Source organism: Ipomoea nil, unplaced genomic scaffold, assembly GCF_001879475.1.
Source record: "Ipomoea nil cultivar Tokyo-kokei standard unplaced genomic scaffold, Asagao_1.1 scaffold1576, whole genome shotgun sequence".
Taxonomy (NCBI): domain Eukaryota; kingdom Viridiplantae; phylum Streptophyta; class Magnoliopsida; order Solanales; family Convolvulaceae; genus Ipomoea; species Ipomoea nil.
In genome coordinates, this window is record NW_017618004.1 from 5,027,927 (window position 1) to 5,047,494 (window position 19,568).

General features: G+C 32.1%; 1 protein-coding gene across 1 annotated transcript; it reads right to left on the reverse strand.

Annotated features, from left to right (window-relative positions):
* Positions 1-4,823: 4,823 nt before the first annotated feature.
* Positions 4,824-6,345, reverse strand: LOC109190550 (protein TIFY 10A-like). The gene is made up of 5 exons (XM_019341053.1): positions 6,081-6,345; positions 5,765-5,885; positions 5,422-5,648; positions 5,270-5,327; positions 4,824-5,158 (listed from the first exon to the last, which is right to left on the reverse strand). Exons 1-5 carry the CDS (start codon positions 6,229-6,231, stop codon positions 5,023-5,025), a joined length of 693 nt encoding a protein of 230 aa, XP_019196598.1. The 5' UTR covers positions 6,232-6,345; the 3' UTR covers positions 4,824-5,022.
* Positions 6,346-19,568: the final 13,223 nt, after the last annotated feature.

Below are 19,568 nucleotides of genomic sequence, written 5' to 3' on the forward strand. Positions count from 1 at the left end.
TCTGTCTTATGCTCTTGGTTTATGAACCTATTTTTCGTATCGTTTTTTTTTTTTTTTTTTTTGGATTATGAACTTATGTTTTTTTCATATCGTTTTATGACTTGATTTCTATGTTTTCTATTTTATCATGATGAATGGTTCACCTCTTTTTTTAACCTTCACATGCTATTTTTTGTACCAAGGCATTGGTTAATTAGTAACGAACAACCACTGTTCGAGAAGTAACCCCGAAGATCTTACAACATTACAAAGTTGTTGTTCGCACAATGGAGCATGAACCAACATTGTGTTTGGTGGATAGTGCAACCACGCATACTATCCTAACGGATATGAGGTTTTTTCGTACCTTAAACAAATCAAGTAGTAATATTACTACCATTTCTAATGATCAGGTACAAATAGTGGGCTCCGGAAGAGCATCCATCATCCTCCCTAAGGGTACAAAGTTACTAATTGAAAATGCTTTGTTGTACCCTCAATCTAAACGAACCTTGCTGAGTTTCAAGGATATTCGTTCAAATGGTTTCCATATTGAAACCAAGACTAAGAACAAAGAGGAGTTCTTGACCATGACTCAGTTGATCACTGGTCAAAAGCGGGAGGTTGAGGAACTTGCCTCTTTATCCTCTGGGTTATATTATACCTATATATAACCCAATGATTCATTTGTGGCACTTACCATGAAACTAAAAAATCCATATTCTTTTCAAATGTGGCATGACCGTCTGGGTCATCCTGGGCAGAATATGATGGGCCGGATCATATCTAATTCTGCTGGACATAACCTGTCTGGATCTCAGGTACTTTCGCCAAATATGTTTACATGTGTGGCTTGTGCGAAAGGTAAATATATTGTACGCGTGTCGCGTACTAAGGTTGGACATGAATCGCCTATATTTCTGCAGAGATTGCAGGGCGACATTTGTGGACCTATTAGTCTACCTTCTGGACCATTTAGATATTTTATGGTCCTTATTGATGCTTCCACTCGTTGGACTCATGTTAGTCTACTGTCCACGAGGAACAAAGCTTTCACTAAATTTGTTGCGAAAATTATTGAGTTGAATGCCCAATTCCCAGATTATCTCATTAAATCAATAAGAATGGATAATGCTGGAGAATTCACATCAACGGCTTTCAATGATTATTGTATGGCCTTGGGCATCAAAGTGGAGCATCCTGTACCTTATGTCCATACTCAGAATGGCTTGGCTGAGTCTCTGATTAAGCATATTAAATTAATCGCTAGACCATTACTGCAGAAGTCTGGTTTACCAGTCTCATGTTGGGGACACGCAGTATTACATGCTGCAGCTTTAATTCAAATCCGACCTAGTGCATATCATGATTATTCCCCCTTGCAACTACTACGTGGCGTAGAACCTAACATTTCCCATCTGCGTGTATTTGGGTGTGCAGTTTATACCCCCATACCACCTACAAATCGTACCTCCATGGGCCCGCAACGAAAACTAGGTATATATGTTGGTTATGAATCTCTTTCCATCATTAAATACCTAGAGCCCATGACAGGAGATCAGTTTACCGCGAGGTACGCTGACTGCATTTTTTATGAAGATCATTTCCCGGCATTAGGGGGAGATAAAAGACCTTATTTAACAAAATGCCGAGAAATCTCATGGGATGAAAATGATCTTCAGTATCTAGACCCACGTACTAGTCAAACTGAACTAGAAGTTCAGAAAATTATTAATTTGCAAAATTTAGCAAATAACCTGCCAGATGCTTTTACTGATAACAGAGGAGTGACTAGGTCCCATATCCCTGCTGTGAATGCTCCTTCGAGAGTTGAAGTCCCCGTGGGACCAAGTATGCACACTGACACTCCCCATCGCCAGAAGCGCGGGAGACCACTTGGTGCAAAAGATTTAAATCCACGGAAGACGAGAATTGGTAAAATATCTCAGTCACTCCAGAAAAAAGTTAACCGTCCTGAAGACGACCGTCCCGAAGACGGAGAACCCAGTGAACCTGCACGTGCTCTAAATAATACGAACACTGGGAATGCGGAACATCCAGATCAAAATATTTTGGAAAATGACGATGATCTGGTTGATGTCAATATAGAAACGGCCATAAATTTTGTTGATACAGGAGAAACATATAACAGAGATTTAATAGTCGTCGACGACACTTTTACCTATGCAGTTGCCTGTAATATTCCACAAAATAATCTGGATCCAGAACCAAAGTCAATCACCGAGTGTCGGAAGCGCTCTGACTGGTTGAAGTGGAAACAGGCAATTGAGGCAGAGCTCAACTCGCTTAATCAAAGAAAGGTTTTTGGTCCCACCGTACTTACCCCAAAAGATGTGATCCCAGTAGGATCCAGGTGGGTATTCGTACGGAAGAGGAATGAAAACAATGTGGTGGTTAGATATAAAGCGAGATTGGTAGCTCAGGGGTTCATGCAGAGACCCGGAATTGATTTTGATCAAACATACTCTCCTGTTATTGATGGCATCTCATTCCGCTATTTAATATCATTGGCAGTAAGTATGAAATTAGATATGCAGTTGATGGATGTAGTGACAGCTTACCTTTATGGGTCACTAGATGCTGATATATACATGAAAATACCCGAGGGTATTCAAAATTCCAATATGAGGGATAAAGATCGAAACATGTATAGCATCAAACTTCAAAGGTCATTATATGGCTTGAAGCAATCTGGTAGAATGTGGTATAACCATCTGAGTGAATTCCTCCTGAAGAAGGGATATGTTAAAAATGATATTTGCCCTTGTATATTCATTAAGAAGTCATCTAATGGCTTCTGCATTATATCTGTCCATGTCGATGACATGAACATTATTGGAACAAAGGAAGACCTTATAGAAGCATGTTCATGCTTAAAAGCAGAATTTGAAATGAAAGACTTGGGAAAAACCAAGTTCTGCCTCGGCCTGCAGATCGAGCATCTTCCAAATGAAATTTTCATTCACCAAGCCAACTACATTAATAAATTATTGGAGAAATTCTATATGGATAAATCTCATCCCCTTAGCACCCCAATGGTGGTCTGATCCCTTGAAGCGGAAAAGGACCCATTTAGACCTAAGGAGGATAATGAGGAGGTTCTAGGACCTGAAGTTCCTTACCTAAGTGTTATTGGAACCTTGCTTTACCTGGCTAATTGCACAAGGCCTGATATTGCCTTTTCAGTGAATTTACTTGCTAGATTTAGTGCATCTCCGACCATAAGACATTGGAGTGGAATAAAGCATATCTTTAGATATCTCCAAGGGATAAAAGACCTTGGTCTTTATTTTGAAAACAACCAGGACATTACTTTGAAAGGGTATTAAGACGCTGGTTATATGTCTGACCCTTATACTGCTAAATCGCAAACTGGTTATGTTTTTCTTTGTGGAGGTACAGCTATATCTTAGAGGTCCATTAAACAGACCTTAGTTGCTACCTCATCTAATCACTCGGAGATAATTGCTTTATATGAAACCGCACGCGAATGCGTATGGTTGAGATCACTGATACAGCATATTCATCGCTCATGCGGAACAATGAGCAATGTTGATTCCCCGACTGTCCTATATGAGGACAATGCGGCATGTGTTGCACAGATGAGTAATGGGTACGTTAAAGGAGGTCTTACTAAACATATTGCTCCTAAGTTCTTTTACCCACATGAACTCCAGAAGAGTGGTGAAATACTCATTGAAAAGGTTCGCTCTAGTGAAAATCTGGCAAATTTGTTCACTAAGTCCCTGCCTACATCCACTTTTGAGAAGTATGTTTATAAAATTGGGATGCGGAGTCTAGGAAGACTGTTGTCTTCAGGGGGAGCGATAAACTCGGTCTAGGAGACTTTTAAATCCTGAAGATGATGCCCAGAAGGCTTATGGTTGTACTCTTTTTCCCTTAGCTAAGTTTTTTTTTCCCACTGGGTTTTTCTTAGGCTAAGGTTTTTAACGAGGCAACCGATGCAACACATGATTGATACTACATGTACTCTTTTCCTCGACTAGGTTTTTCCCACAGGGTTTTTCTAGCGAGGTTTTTAACGAGGCATGAGTATAATTATTTAATGGTCAAGGGGGAGTGTTGTAAATATTTATATTTATGGCCATTAAACTATTTAGACCTTTCATTTGCTTATCATTTAATCATGTATTGATGTTGTGTACTTGAAAGGTTGTATATGACCACTATATAAAGTGAGTGAAGATGAATGAAAGGGACACACTTACATGATGGTTATACTATAACTTGATGTTCTTCTACTCCTCCTTTTTCTTCTCTTTACATATACAAACACACATACATATATATATACGCAATTCCGGGTGTATAATTGTGCAAGCATCACGCGGGGACTAACGAGTGAAAAGGCCAAAACTTAACAAATAGGATATTTTCATTTTATGGGTTCAGTAAAAATTATTTACATGAACCGGTCATTCCGGTTCGCGATTTTAATAAACTCTAAATATCGCGTTTTGATTATAAATTGTAATTGAAATATTTTGGTTTGGTTGCTATAGTATCTGTTTGGTTTGAACCAAATTATAGTAATAATTTGTTAGAGAATAAAAATAAATAAAATATTTATTTTAAGGGTAAATATGTCTATTTAACATTACAGGAGGAAAAAGGGCCACTTAAATAATTGAGGGGGAAAAAGTACTATAAGTATATAACTTAGGGGGAAAAAGTGTTATTTTCCCTAAATTTTAACAATTTCATCCAATCATGGCTATGAGAAGAGTTAAACATTGAGTAAGAAACAAATTAAACTTGAGACGACTACAGTTGATCAATAATAATAATAATAATAATAATAATAATAATAATAACAACAGTTAAAATAATCAGTAATTAATCAAACCAGATCTAAAGAGTTAGATCAGAGTAGGCTTTGGAGCCAAGATAAAACACAAGATTAAAGACAACTACCAAAATTAATGTACTACAACAATACTAATCCTCCACTAATAGTAATTTTATATAACAATAATAATAATATAATAATCAATAATTATATCAGTGCTCAATTTTGACAGGAAAATTGGCTCCCAATCCTAGCCATGCCCTGCTCTCTTCAACCTGGGAAGAAGAAGAAGAACCTGCCTTGGGACTGCTCATCATCTGGTATGGATAGGGGCCCTTTGAAACAATCCTGCAAATCAAAACAATCAAATTTAACCACAAATTTTTACAGTTTTTGGGTGCAATAATTACCCCAATTAATTTAACCATGGAATATAATTTTCACAGATATGATGCCTACCTATCCTTTCTCTTCTCAAAGAACCTGGCCAGTGATTTCTTCCTTGCAATAGGCATCTCTGCAATACACAAAAAGATTTAAATCAGGTAAGTATATTTCCCAGAATCAGAGTAAAGAAAGAAGTTAAAGAAGCAAGAAATAGGAAAAGTTACCAGAAGCAATTTGCTGGGGTGGTCTTTGGTTCACAAAAGAAGGGACAACCTTTGGAACAGGAGCTGAAGATTCAGGTAGCTTCGGAGCCACCGAGGTTGTGCCTCCATTGCTGCTGGCAAGAAGCATGATTTCTTTAGCCTTGTCTGCTGGGAAATCATTGAACACAATCACTTGCCCACCGTAGAAAATCGTCATTTGTGCCTTTTCTGGGCCAGCCTTGGTCACACTGTATCAAAAATGTACCCAGTTAATTGTCGGTCAGCAAAGTTTTCGACAAGATTAAGGTAAAGTTTGCATCTTTATTTTTTGGGTAAACCAAAAAGAAAAGAAAAGAAGGGGTACCTTGTGTCCATCTTCTTTGTGGATTCTTCTCTGGTAGGAAACAAGTTCATGGGTTTGTGAACTGAGTTCTGACCCGATTTCTCAATCATTGGCAACAGATCCATTGTGGGTCTCGGATTTCCTGTTTCCAAAAACCAAAAAAATGAACGCTAGTTCAACATACATTCATGAAGACAAGAACCGAAAACCAAAATCACAGACAAAACGACAGCAAACTAGGAATCTTCAAACAAAGACCACCATTCACAACAAATTTTAAGGAAATAAACCCAGAGAGAGTAAAAAGGCGCATAGATTTCAGTGATTAGATGCGCACCTGAAGGAACAAAATTGCGGGAAAGGCCGAGGCTGAGATCACCGAAGGAGCCCTTCTCCTTCAAGTACTGGCTCAGGCGGTTGCAAGTGTGGGAGAAGTTGGACTTCTGGCCGGCGAATCTGCCGTAATCTGAAACCTCCGACGAACTCATGTTTCCCGGCGAACGATAAAAACCCTTTTCACCAATCTTCTTTAAACTCTAATAATCAATGCTATATTTCCTCCACGATGCACTTTGTTGCTCATAATGAAGCACATGCCTGTATGTATATTTATATATATGTGTGTGTGTGTAAAGTCTGTATGTAACGGCTGACCGGTTGCGGCTTCCGACGGGTTAATGGCCCACATGCGTATTTAATTTTTATTTTTTTTATTTTCGAATAGAAAATGAAATGTCGGGGCGTGTTTGTTTGAAAAATTATTAAACAAAAATAGGTTTGAAATTGCGGAGTAATTTCATTAAAAGACGAGGAGGCATTTCAAACACGTGTTGTTTAGTTCTGACATGCGCTGTGCGTTGCGTGTGTATTTTTCCTTTTCCAATAACTGCCCCTGTGTTTCCTGGAATTTACGCCTTTTGCCACTCCGTTAATCTTTCCGTCTATTCCCCTTCCCGCTCACGATGTTGGAACTTGCCAACTTGGACGAATAGTGTTCAACATTTCACAAGTTTTTAATGGATATTTTGAGGAAAAAAAAATTGTATTCTACTACTTAAATTATACGGATTAATAATATTCTTAAAATTAATTATTAATAAAAAAAAATATCTAAACGCCATTCAAACATAATAAACTGACAGATTTAGTCACATTTGGATGCTAAGAATTATTGATACCAATAATATTTAATGAAAGTCAATTAATGTGTAACCATATATGGTTACTATATTATGAAGTTTTTAACAATTTGAGTATAAACATTTTAGTCAAATTAGCAAACTAAGATCATCCACAATGGTTTTTTTTGCTTCTTTTCAAATTGTGGGTTCAACTCCTCCACATCCAATCGTTATGCTATGGACCTGTGTCTAGCATGCATGCTAGACACGGGTAACAGTGCCGTTAGGCACTGTTATCTCTTTTTTTTTTTTTTAATTCCAAACCGCTTCGTTATATGAGTATATGTTCATAATTTTATTACTATATGTTAATAACTGTACATTCATATCTCCATAACTGTACGTTCATAACTCTATAACTGTACATTCATAACTGCATAACTGTACATTCATAACTCCATAACTGTACATTCATAACTTCATAATTGTACATTCATAATTTTCGAAGCTCTATGTTCACAATTTTAGAGCTCTATTTTCATAATTTTATCACTATATGTTCATAATTGTAAGTTCATAATGTCAGAGCTCTTTGTTCATAATGCGATCAATAACTGTACATTCATAATTTCATAACTGTAGTTTCATAATCTCATAACTGTAGATTCATAACTCCATAACTGTACATTCATAACTCCATAACTGTACATTCATAATCTTCGAAGCTCTATATTCACAATTTTAAAGCTCCATGGTCATAATTTTATCACTATATGTTCATAATTGTAAGTTCATAATGTTAGAGCTCTGTGTTCATAATTTCATAATTGCATAACTGTACATTCATAATAATAATAAAAAAATAATAATAATAACGCCGTTAACAGCAAAACACGCGCGATTTTTTTTTTTTTTAACTAAATGACGCCTTTTTTTTTTTTTTGAAAAACGACGTCATTTTGCGCCCGTGTCCACAATTCGTTGTGAACACGGGTCCAGGGCATAATTTGCCCTCCACATCACCTTATAATCTCTCATCATATTTTCTCTTTAATCATTCTCTCATTTTTTTTTTTTTTTTTTTTGTGGCATTCAAACTCCAACACATCATCTATGCAATATTACTTTATTCACTTTTCTATAATTAATAATTTCAACTTTATAATTATAATTTTAATTTTAAATAAAAATAAATGTAAATAACAAAATTAAAAACAAATTTTATATTATAGCAAAAATTAATAAAAAATATAATAAATTAAAATAAATTTTATTATAGAAATATATAAAATAACAAACAAATTAAAAAAAAAAAAAAAAAAACTGAACTGACTTGATTTCAATTAAATAAAAAGGAAATCAAGCTGAAACGACTTGATTTCAGTTACATAAAAAGGAAATCATGCTTGATTTTGGTTCAAAACATGATTTATTTTTTTAATAATATATAGCAGGTGGTGGGGGACAAGTTGTCTCCCATCATCTCGGAGTATGCATGGCACGTGAGTGACACGCGCCACGCACCTCTATGCTTTTTCTCCGGAGATAACTTTCTCGCTGGAGATTAAACTCTTCTCCCCTCAACAACTATTTCCCCCTTTCTCCTTGGTTGGATATGCCATAATAATACAAAAATTTAAATTTAAATTCGATTACAATGCAAATACATATTATTTATATTACAGTATCTTGAAATTCTAAGAGTTTTTAGACATAATTATTAGGCCCATGATATCATGATATCGTTGAGTTTTTCCATAGTGTGGTTGCGTCTATAGCTTCCACAAGCCTATGGCATACTCAATGGCATTTAAAGTTGTCACCATTCACATAATATCAAAATTTGACTAGCTAGTATGAGTTAATGTAATCATGTCAATACAAGTGGATTCGACAGACCGATTGAATTAAGTAAATACTCAATATTTCATCAATAACAATATTGATTTCATTTTTTTTTTGAGTTGTTTTATTGGTATAATTTTTAACCGTTCAGTCTTATTCAAAATTTTATATTTTATATTAAACTAATTTTATTTAATATTGCACATAATCTCAAAAAACAGACACCTTCTAATTTAGTGTGCTCGTGAATATATGATTTAGATGTAATCAACTTATTTCCAACTAAGACAAGTTAGTAACACCGAATTAAATAGGAATTTACTTGATTAGATGATATAATTAGATAGAGTATCAAAAACAAAAATTGTGTTTGAAGTTATCAAAAATTTGTAATTTTTACATAATTCTCACAAGACATAATTGCTTTAATTTTTCAATTATTACCAATAAAAATTTTAATTTGATTGTCTTCATTTTACCAATAGTTAATTAATATAAAAATTACAATACTTACTATAACTCACACTATTTAAAACAACATTTATTCTAAATTAAAAAATTTATATATGAAGTAAATCTTAATTATAACTTAATTCTGAATTTGTAAATCTTTAATATTAACACCTAATATTGATTATTATTAAGATATATAAAATTAATACAAATTTTACCATGTCGATAATGTATAATAAAAGAGGTGGTTATATTTTTATAAATAGAATGAAAATTATTTATGAATATATATAATTGTAGAATATTAAAAAAAATATCTGGACGTTGACGACTTGACGGCGTTATCAGGGCTCATCTTCCGTTAAGTTTCGTCGGTATATTTTAAGTCGGCTTTTACAAAGTACGACCGGAAGTGGGGTACCACTCCCCCAATGCATGCTTTCCTCGATTCTCAATAAAACTTTATTTCTCCGTATTTAAAAAAAAAAAAATTATTCTTTGTTTTAAAAAAAAAATTATTTTGTTTGAATAAAAGCTGGTATCGACAAGTCCACATTCCTCTTGCCCAATCACATTCCTCCATGTGTACGTAATGCGCGTGAAGCCGAGCCGAGCCGGGTGCAGCTCACGAACAAGTGGCTACGCGCACATGCTGTCCGTTCCGAACGGATTCGGCGACACGTGGAGCAATCTGGGAAGGGGTTGACGGAGAAGCGGTGACGCTTTTCTCGTGAATGGCGATGTGACGTGGAGGGAAGCATGTGAAGAAATTTGTTATCGAAATAATCGTAACGTAAATCCTGGGGCGATCAACTTGGGACGTTGGGTGGGTCCCGCAACAAATTCGTCACGTTATCTTCGTGTTTACGCCTCGCGTTGCTCGCTTTCGTGACTAATTATTTTACACTTTAATTATTATTATGAAGTATTAGTTATCACACGCGCATTACACGAATAGTATAATACTTAATGTGTATTTTTAAGTTAGTGTTTCAGAATTTATCAAAGTATGATTCAGTACCTTGGCGTATATCGATGCAAGATCATCAAATTTTTCATAAAATAACTATTTCAAAAATGCATAATTATAAAATATGACCGAAATGTTGGATTAACGGGTGTAATAACAGTTTTAGAGGGAAGTAGCCTCACTTGATAGTATCCAAATATAGTTTTGCAACACAAAATCCTATTAATTGGCATGATCCATGCTTCCTCTTGTTGCCACCTCCGCCAAAAATGAATTCTTGATTTCATCGAATCCTGGTGTGCTTCACTGCAATTTTAGTGTTTTGACGCAGTGCACCTTCAAAAAACATAATCAATTACTCGATCATTCCCAAAAAGACTATGATAATATGCATAATTTCTTATTTGTGTTAATATATACTGTAAATTAGGTCTACCATTTAATCATTGCTCAGTGCGTGATTTTAATTAATTGACCAAAGTTCATGTTCAATTTTATTTTGTGTTTTTCTAGTGCACTCTAACATGCTCATAATATATGTTTAACAATTATGTCAATTTTGATTGAAATGGGGTTCAAACCTAAGACTTTCCTCATAAAAATTAATGAGTAAGTTAACAAAAATAAATATTTAACGAAATATTCGGTTAATAAAGTTAACACACTAAGTACTGACAGAATGCATAGTATTTAGAAAATGTAAATCATATAATATAGGGTAAAATATAAAAAATATTTTTTAAAAGAAAACTAAATCAAAATAATGTGCATTCAAAAAAAAAAAATCAAAATAATGTAAATCATTCATTTCAACTAACAATTACACCAACATTTTTTTTAGTTCCTACTAATAGTCTAATTTTAATGGCTCTTATTAAGTTTGTATATAATTCTTAGTCTTTACAAATGTTACTCCAGAATTGGTTTAAAAAATCTTTTTTAATAAAAAGAAAACCTTTGATGAAAGTATTTTTGGTGTGTAGCTATTCAGAAAATAAAATTGACAATAAATATTTATTTTGGTTATGAAAAAAGGTCAATTTTTGCACCATTGTTTTACCTCAAAATATTTTTAGTACTATTGATTCTATTAGAATGTAATATCTGTTGAATATGTTTTCTCAATCAGTTACAGCTCAAAGAGTAAAATACTCGAAGAAAGTTAAAGAGGTATCAATTGAATACAAAGTGCTTAACTTGTCTACCTTTACTTTTTACTAGAGTCATTAGTTCAACCAATTAATACTCATTAGTAAATAAGACAAATAAACTTGAATAGAGGAAGTATTATATTGTTTAATTGATGTGCGCAATGTTTAATTTTTTAGCAAAATACACATTACAAATAATTAAAATACTAAATATATCAGGATCATAACTGATAAATAAAAAATATTATTTCTCAAAAAAAAAAAAAAAAATCACTATCCAAATTCTTCACCCAGATTTATTTCCTTACAGAGTTACAGCTTCACTCATCCAAACATCTCTTTAACCACATTTATTTTAGAAAAAAAAAAAAAAAAAAAAGATTTTTAGTGGACTTAGTCCATCTCTGTCGTTTACTCTTGGTCCCCAAGTAACTAAATAACAAAAGAGTCAATTTCCCCAATTTTATATCAAAACTATATCAACCTGTCAATAATAATAATAATAAGCTCGTAAGTTTTAACAAAGATTTGGAAATAATTTCATAGTTGTCAAGACAATCTTTTTTTTTTTTTTTTTTTTTTTTTTTTTTTTGTTTGTGTGTGTGTGTGTGTATAATATACCGAATCGGATTTTTCATAAACATTACACATTTCACCATAATCATAATTATTGTAATTTTCGTTATAAGTAACTTTTCAGTTCATAATATTACATTTTGTATTAAAATATTATATTTTTCATAAACAAATATCAGTGTCATAAGAACCAACATGGTTGCCGTGGTGGTTCAGCACCTCGTTCTTTAAGCATGAGGTTGAGGGTTCAATTCCTATCCGTGTGAATGGAGCAAAATAATCAATTTAGGATCGGCGAAGGGATATCTTTAGGTAACAAAAAAAAAAAAAAAATCATAGTGTCATAACTATTACCATACATTTCCTCCCATAAATAACAATCAATCAATTTATTCATGATTTGTATTACACTTATTCTTATAAGTAACGATTCAACCCATTACATTTTGATTTAAAAGTATTATATTTTTCTTCAAAAGTATTACACTTTTTTCTTATAAGCAACTGTTCAACCTCTAAATATTACATTTTTTATTTTGAATAGTATGTAGGTGGTTAAGCATAATAGTGTATAGTGTTTGGAAGCTAGTTCAAAAGAATAAATGTGATTCATATTATAAGAACAAAAATAAAGGAAATGACAAACAAATTGTAATGAAAGATCAAATAACGATTAACAATCAATAATAAAACTAATGACTCTATTCTTATAGTGACAACACCTTGTTCATGTACCCCTTGCATAATTTGGCCACAACTATACAAGAGTCAATACAAAACATCAGGCTCACAACTAGATTATTCATCAAGTCATTACACTAGCTCATAGTTCAATTCGATCACATAGCATCAATCACAAAAGATACTTAATTATTCCAATCCCTAATTGAATCTAGCTATTCATCTTAGGAATGTAAATGAAAGCATCAACTGATTAATTAAAATGAAACTATTACACTTCCCATTATAAGTAATAAATAATTTATCATTGATTAGTGTTACATTTTTTTGCATAAAGTATTACATTTTCATATTGATTTGACTCATCTCACATATAAAAATCTGTGAAGTGGTCTCAAATAAAACTTTTTTTTTTTTGTATGACATTAATATTTCTAACACTATGAACTACTTGAATCACGTCTACAAATCGAGTTTGATTCTTACTCATACGTAAATCGTCATATATTAAAATTTGATAATGAATCTTTTACTATATATGATAAACTCATAACATAACACATCTTTTAAAATGTACTAACTTTACAAATTAACCATCCACTAGACTAAGCAATTACAAGACTTGAAATTAGTTTAATAGGGCTCTTCAAAATTTCATTATTTTTTCGTTTCATTTCTACAGCCTAACAAAAATTTAAAAAATTATTACTAGACATAGATTCCTTAACCAGGTAGTGAAGTAGGGTACTAAACTTTTGTTGTTTGGTCCTAATGTTAAGGTATTTCGGTGACACGTTTTTATTGATTTGGTATTAAATAATTAAGGAAAGAGAGGTTAGCTCACCGAAAGCTCTCTCCGAATCATAACATGCATTAATTAAGGTTCAATGTCCCTAACCATTAAAACTAATGTAATAAATATTATGTTACAAATTCATCTCTAAACGAAAGTATCTCATTGATTTTCTTGATTTGAATCGTGTTTAACTATAAACAATTTAAGTCAGTTTACATTATTTTAATAATTTATTAGCTAAAATTATATTACAAAATTTACTTAGTGTACACCCTCAAATACTATACAATTAACCTAATCGTATAAATCTCTTTCTCTCTCTCACACACACACACACAAACACAAAAACTTGTTTATATGAGAAAAATTAAAAACTAATCTTAACCGTTTATTTGAAAAGATTTAATGAATTATATGCACTTTGAGAAAAAAGTATGGTTGTGTTTTGATAATTTTCTCCAACGTTGTTAAAAGTACAATTTTTAACAGTATAGAGTGCATTTTTAAATAAATTCTAAAACTTAAACCTTAAATCATAAATACTAAACCCAAATGGGGGGTGCTTGGTTCACGGAATGTGATATTACCTTAGGGAATATTAGATTGCAGAGTATATTAGATTACTGGGAATGTTAGATTTTTTTGTCTGGTTTAATATTGAGGTATGTAATATACATATGTTTGGTTAAAGAGTTTTTTGTTTTATGTTATGATAATTCTTTTACTTGAATACCGTAAACCTAATTTTATGTATTTTAATAAATTTCAAAATTAAAATAAATAAATAAATAAGGCAACGGTGAAATATAGAAGTAAATAATTTAAAATTAATTAACTAAGAACTTGAACAATAATTAACTAAGGTAATAGATTAAAATAACAAAATTAGTAATAAAACAAGAAAATGTGCGAATACCTAAATAAAAGGAGAGTATCTCACATTCCCTTGCAATAACTAAAAATCTTATTTGGAGGCTATGTTACATTCCCGAGAGAAATTACATAACTTAAACCAAACATGAAAATCTTATATTACCAAACAAATATAACATTGGTTATCTTATATAACTTAAACCAAACGGCGCCTAAGTGCACCCTAAGAAACCATAAGTGCATTGCACTATCAAATCGATTAAAATACATAATATAATGTTGAAAAGTGCACCGTTTAATGTTAAAAATACATTTTTAAACTTTGATAAAATTAGCCAAAATTACTGTAAAATTTTTCTTTCATTGCTTTAATATCGTTTTGATTTGACTAAATAAACAATTAAAATTAACCCCTGCTTGGATATGAACCTGTGAACTCCTATACATCGTTGAGATTTGAGATTAGACAGCCGAAATTTGAGAAGTGGTGTAGTGGTGCATTTGGTGTAGCTGTGCAATGGTGCAATGATGTATATTTATCATGTCAAAATTATGATAAACCACGAGCAAGATCAGCGGTACACAATGATACATATATTAACAAAGGTTCTCATTTGGACCTAATTATATATATATATATATATATATATATATATATATATATATATATATATATATATATATATATATGCGGAGTACAAAATGTTTTCCTCGAAATATATAGCACCTACCCATCTAATGTTACATGCTGAACTTTCCAAGTATAAGAAAAATATAAAAATATTGCCAGCATTCCACTATGGACTTGCCAATAAAAAAAAAAAATAATGCATGTGTTTCGTCTTTCATAATTTCAACTACGCATGCTCTACAAATGTTTCCTAGAAATTGTTCAAACAGCGACCCATCACCAACATTTACATTAACAAAAATTCTACAATTGTTTGTCGGGCAGTCGTGCGTGCTTCTTTTGGACTTCATTTCTTATTATTTTTCCACACTTTTAACGTAACATAATATTGTTGCGCTATTCTACCTCACATCATTTTTTCTTTCATTTCCCCATATTCTCTTCTCCGTTTTTGACTTTTTCTGCATTTTGTCTATGCTATTACCAGCTTGTTTGTTGAATTGCCAACAAACACCACAACACACAAATTATATATATATATATATATATATATATATATATATATATATATATATATATATATATATATATATATATATATATATATATATATATATATTGGTTCATGTGAGAACAGGTCTTCCCGTGCGGTCAGGGCGGCATACACAATTAGGTATGCATAAATGCACCATACAATGTTTGAGAATACACCAAAATGAAATGCCAAAAAATGCACCACACACAAAAAATACACCACATATAATGATGTATTTTCGAACACTGTGTGATGCATTTATGCATACCTAATGGTGTATGCCGCACTGACCGCACGGGAAGACCTGTTCTCACAGGAACCTAACCATATATATATATATATATATATATATATATATATATATATATAGGGAAGGGTTCAAGTGCGGGTATAGCTTCCCGTGCGGTTGACGCAACTTAAGCATTAAAATGGCGCACCTTAAGTACACAAACCACGCATCTAAAGTTTAAAAATGGCGCACCTTAATCACACAAACAAAGCACCTTAAGAACAAAAACCACTCACCTAATAAAGTTTTAAAATGGCACACCTTAAGTTTCAACAACTGACGCACCTTAAGCATACAAATCATGCACCTTAAGAAGGAAAATCACGCACCTAACGCTTTAGTTGACGCACCTTAAGTTTCAACGACACTGATGCACCTTAAGCACACAAACCACGGACCTTAAGAAGAAAAATCATGCAACTTAAAGAAGGAAAACCATGCACCTAAGCAACCGCATAGGAACCATATATATATATATATATATATATATATATATATATATATATATATATATATATATATATAACAAATTTAGCTAATATATTTATATTTATATAATATAAAATAATAATTTTTTTTGAAAGCAAATATGAGACTTTTATTAATGCAATAACATCAAAAGAAAGTCAGGTGCAATAGCATCCGAAAACATAGAACCAGACTGAGTTGCGACTTTAGCGGTCAAAGTATGAGCTATAACATTAAGCTGTCTAGAAACTAAATGAAACGAGCAACCAAACAAAGTGGCCAGGTTGGCCTTGCACTCCTCAATAACGACTCCAACGTGCAATCTAGGTGTGTCTCCTGTATTGATGACGTAACGATGTAGGGCCGAGCCGTCCGTATGAAAAGCTACCGTTCCAACCGCCCGATCTCAAAATATATAATATAATTGAGATAAAATATTAAATTTTGTTACGATATTTGATCATAAAATATTTATTATTCTATTTTTTTTTTTACAAATATTAAGTAAATGTATTCAAGCAAAGCTTGAATAGCTCGATTCGATCGAGTCAAGTCTAGTTGAGTTTGAACTCAAAAAATTAGACTTCGATCAAGTTAAACCGATCACAATAAGTTTTGATTTTTCAAATCGAGTTGAGTTTAATATATAAAAGGCACTAGTATTGATTTCTATGGTAAAAAATATAAATTCTCATAACATTCTTTAGTAATAAATTATTTGTATCACGATTTCCAACTTATGAATTGTTTACCAACTAAAATTTGTAAATCATAAATTATTTTAAAAATTTATTGAGAATTTTCAACGAAAATAATTTGTTTACGATAATAAATAATATTAATAAAATAGACAATTAGTGGATCCTGGCAATGCTGTGTTCAAAGTTTGAAACGAGAAAAGCTCTTTGAACTGGTCAGTGCCGATTATTCCGACTTAAAAATGGAAGAAAAAGACTATGTTGCTGATGAGCAAGGACCGATTCTTTGATATTGAAACCTGCCAGCAAAGTTTGGTTTGTCGGGTCGGGTATACATACACGCACACTCTCACACACAACCCAAGATAAAGTAAGAATTAATTTCAGTCTAACATCAATAAAAATCAAACGAATCAGATCAGATTTAAGAAAAACGTGTTAGTATTTTTGTAAGAGCAAATACCAATTTTGGTCCCACGAGTATTAGCAAAATGACAGTTTTAGTCTACATGTTTCATTTCTATCAATTTTCATCCACGACTATTATTTTAGTACCAATTTTCGTCCAGAACTATTGTTTTAGTGTCAAAATTCATCACGCCGATCACCCCTTCATTTAAGACATTCCAAAATATGAAATTATTAAAGGTAGTTTCGTGCTTTTCAAATTAGGATCCATATTTGAGCATGGATAAAGGAATTTAAGCCTTAAGATTGATCTCAATTCGCAGTTTTCCTCCTAAAATTAAGGTATGATAAGGATGAGAACTGCAAATTGGGATCGATTTTAGGTTATAAATTCATTTATTTATGTTCAAATTGAAATCTTAAGTTGAAAAGGACGAAAATGCCCTTAAAATTTTTAGATTTTGGGATGTCTTAAATAGATGGGTGACCGACGTGATGAATTTTGGTACTAAAATAATAGTCGTGGATTAAAATTGTACTAAAACAATAGTCGTGGATGAAAATTGGTAGAAATTAAACATGTTGACCAAAACCGTCATTTTGCTAATACTCGTGGGACCAAAATTGGCATTTGCTCATTTTTGTAATTTCACCAACTTTATTTTGTAACTTGTAACACAATATATATTACATGAATACATTTAGTTGTTACAAAAGCGCATATTTAGTTTTACAAAGTAAATTTCTCGATAACATTTAAAAAGTCAATGAAAAACTAATAAATTTCAAACCTAAATCATAAATTCTAAATTAATAAATTTCAAACCTAAATCATAAATTCTAAACCCTAAGCAATAAAAAGTGAACTCCTAAACTAAAAAAGTCAATCATAGACTTCAAAAAAAAAAAAGTCAATCATAATATAAACTCAAAATCCAAACTCTAAATGCACTGCACTTTCACATTTTACAAAAGTGCAATATTTAATACTAAAACTGAAATTTGTAAAAAAAAAAAAAAAGATATGCATTTCTAATAAAAAAATGCGATAACGTTTTGCACAATGCAATTTTTAATACTAAAATTGCACTTTATAACAACTAAATATGTACTTTGTAACAACTAAAAATGTATTCCTGTGTTAAAAGTTGTGCAGTAAAATTACTGATAATTACGAAAATATCATCGCGTTTTATTTATTTTTTAAAATTTGATATGATCTGTTCAATTTTTCTAGATGCAAGGCTGAGATTGCTTCTTTTACACACTAGAGATCAAATGCAAAGGAGCTCTTAGGTAAAATATTGGGTGAAATCTTAGTTATTGATCTAGCCAAAATTAACAGTCCAGAATGATGAAAATTTTTTGAAAAAAACGCGGTGACATTAGGATAATTTAGTGCATAACTTAGAACTTAAAGTGCATAAGTTCGAAACTTAAGATGCATAAAATCAAAACTTAAGGTGTATCAGTTCAAAACTTAAGGTGCATCAATTCGAAACTTAAGGTGTATTAGTTCAAAATTTAAGGTGCATCAATTTGAAACTTAAGGTGCATCAATTTAAAACTTAGGGTGTATTAGTTCGAAACTTAAGCTGTATTAGTTTGAAACTTAAAATGCATCAATTCAAAATTTATTATACATAAGTTTGAAACTTAAGGTGCATCAGGTCAAAACTTAAGGTGCATCACTTTGAAACTTAATGTGCATCAGTTTGAAACTTAAGGTGTATCAGGTTGAAACTTAAGGTGCATCACTTCGAAACTTAAAGTGCATCACTTCGAAGCTTAAAGTGCATAACTTCGAAACTTTAAGTGCATGACTTTATACAATAAAATCTGTACACCATACTCTTTGGAAATACATCTAGCATCTTTCTTTCCAAAATGTAATGCTAATACAAGTTTGAATCTGCAGCAAGAGAGGAAGATGAGGAAGAAAACGACAATGGTGCGAGGAGATCATTTGCAGCCAGTTGCTAGGAAGCGTTTTTATTCAAAAAAAAAAAAATTACCTTTCATTTTGGGCAACAGTTGATCTAAATTAGATCAATAGCTCAGATCTCACCCCATTGTGAAATCATATGACAACTAACCTCCACATGAGTTCATGAGAGCCAAATCTCATCCATTAAAAAAATAGATCTATGGATGGGATTGATTGAGGAGATTAAAAACATGTGGGTGCATATTAGGCATTATAATGTGTGCATATTAAGCATATCCCTATGTTGCATACAACACATGTTTAATATGTATTCATCATAATGTTTAATATGCATACACGCGTTTTTAATCCTTTAATTAATATCATCTATAGATCTTTTTTT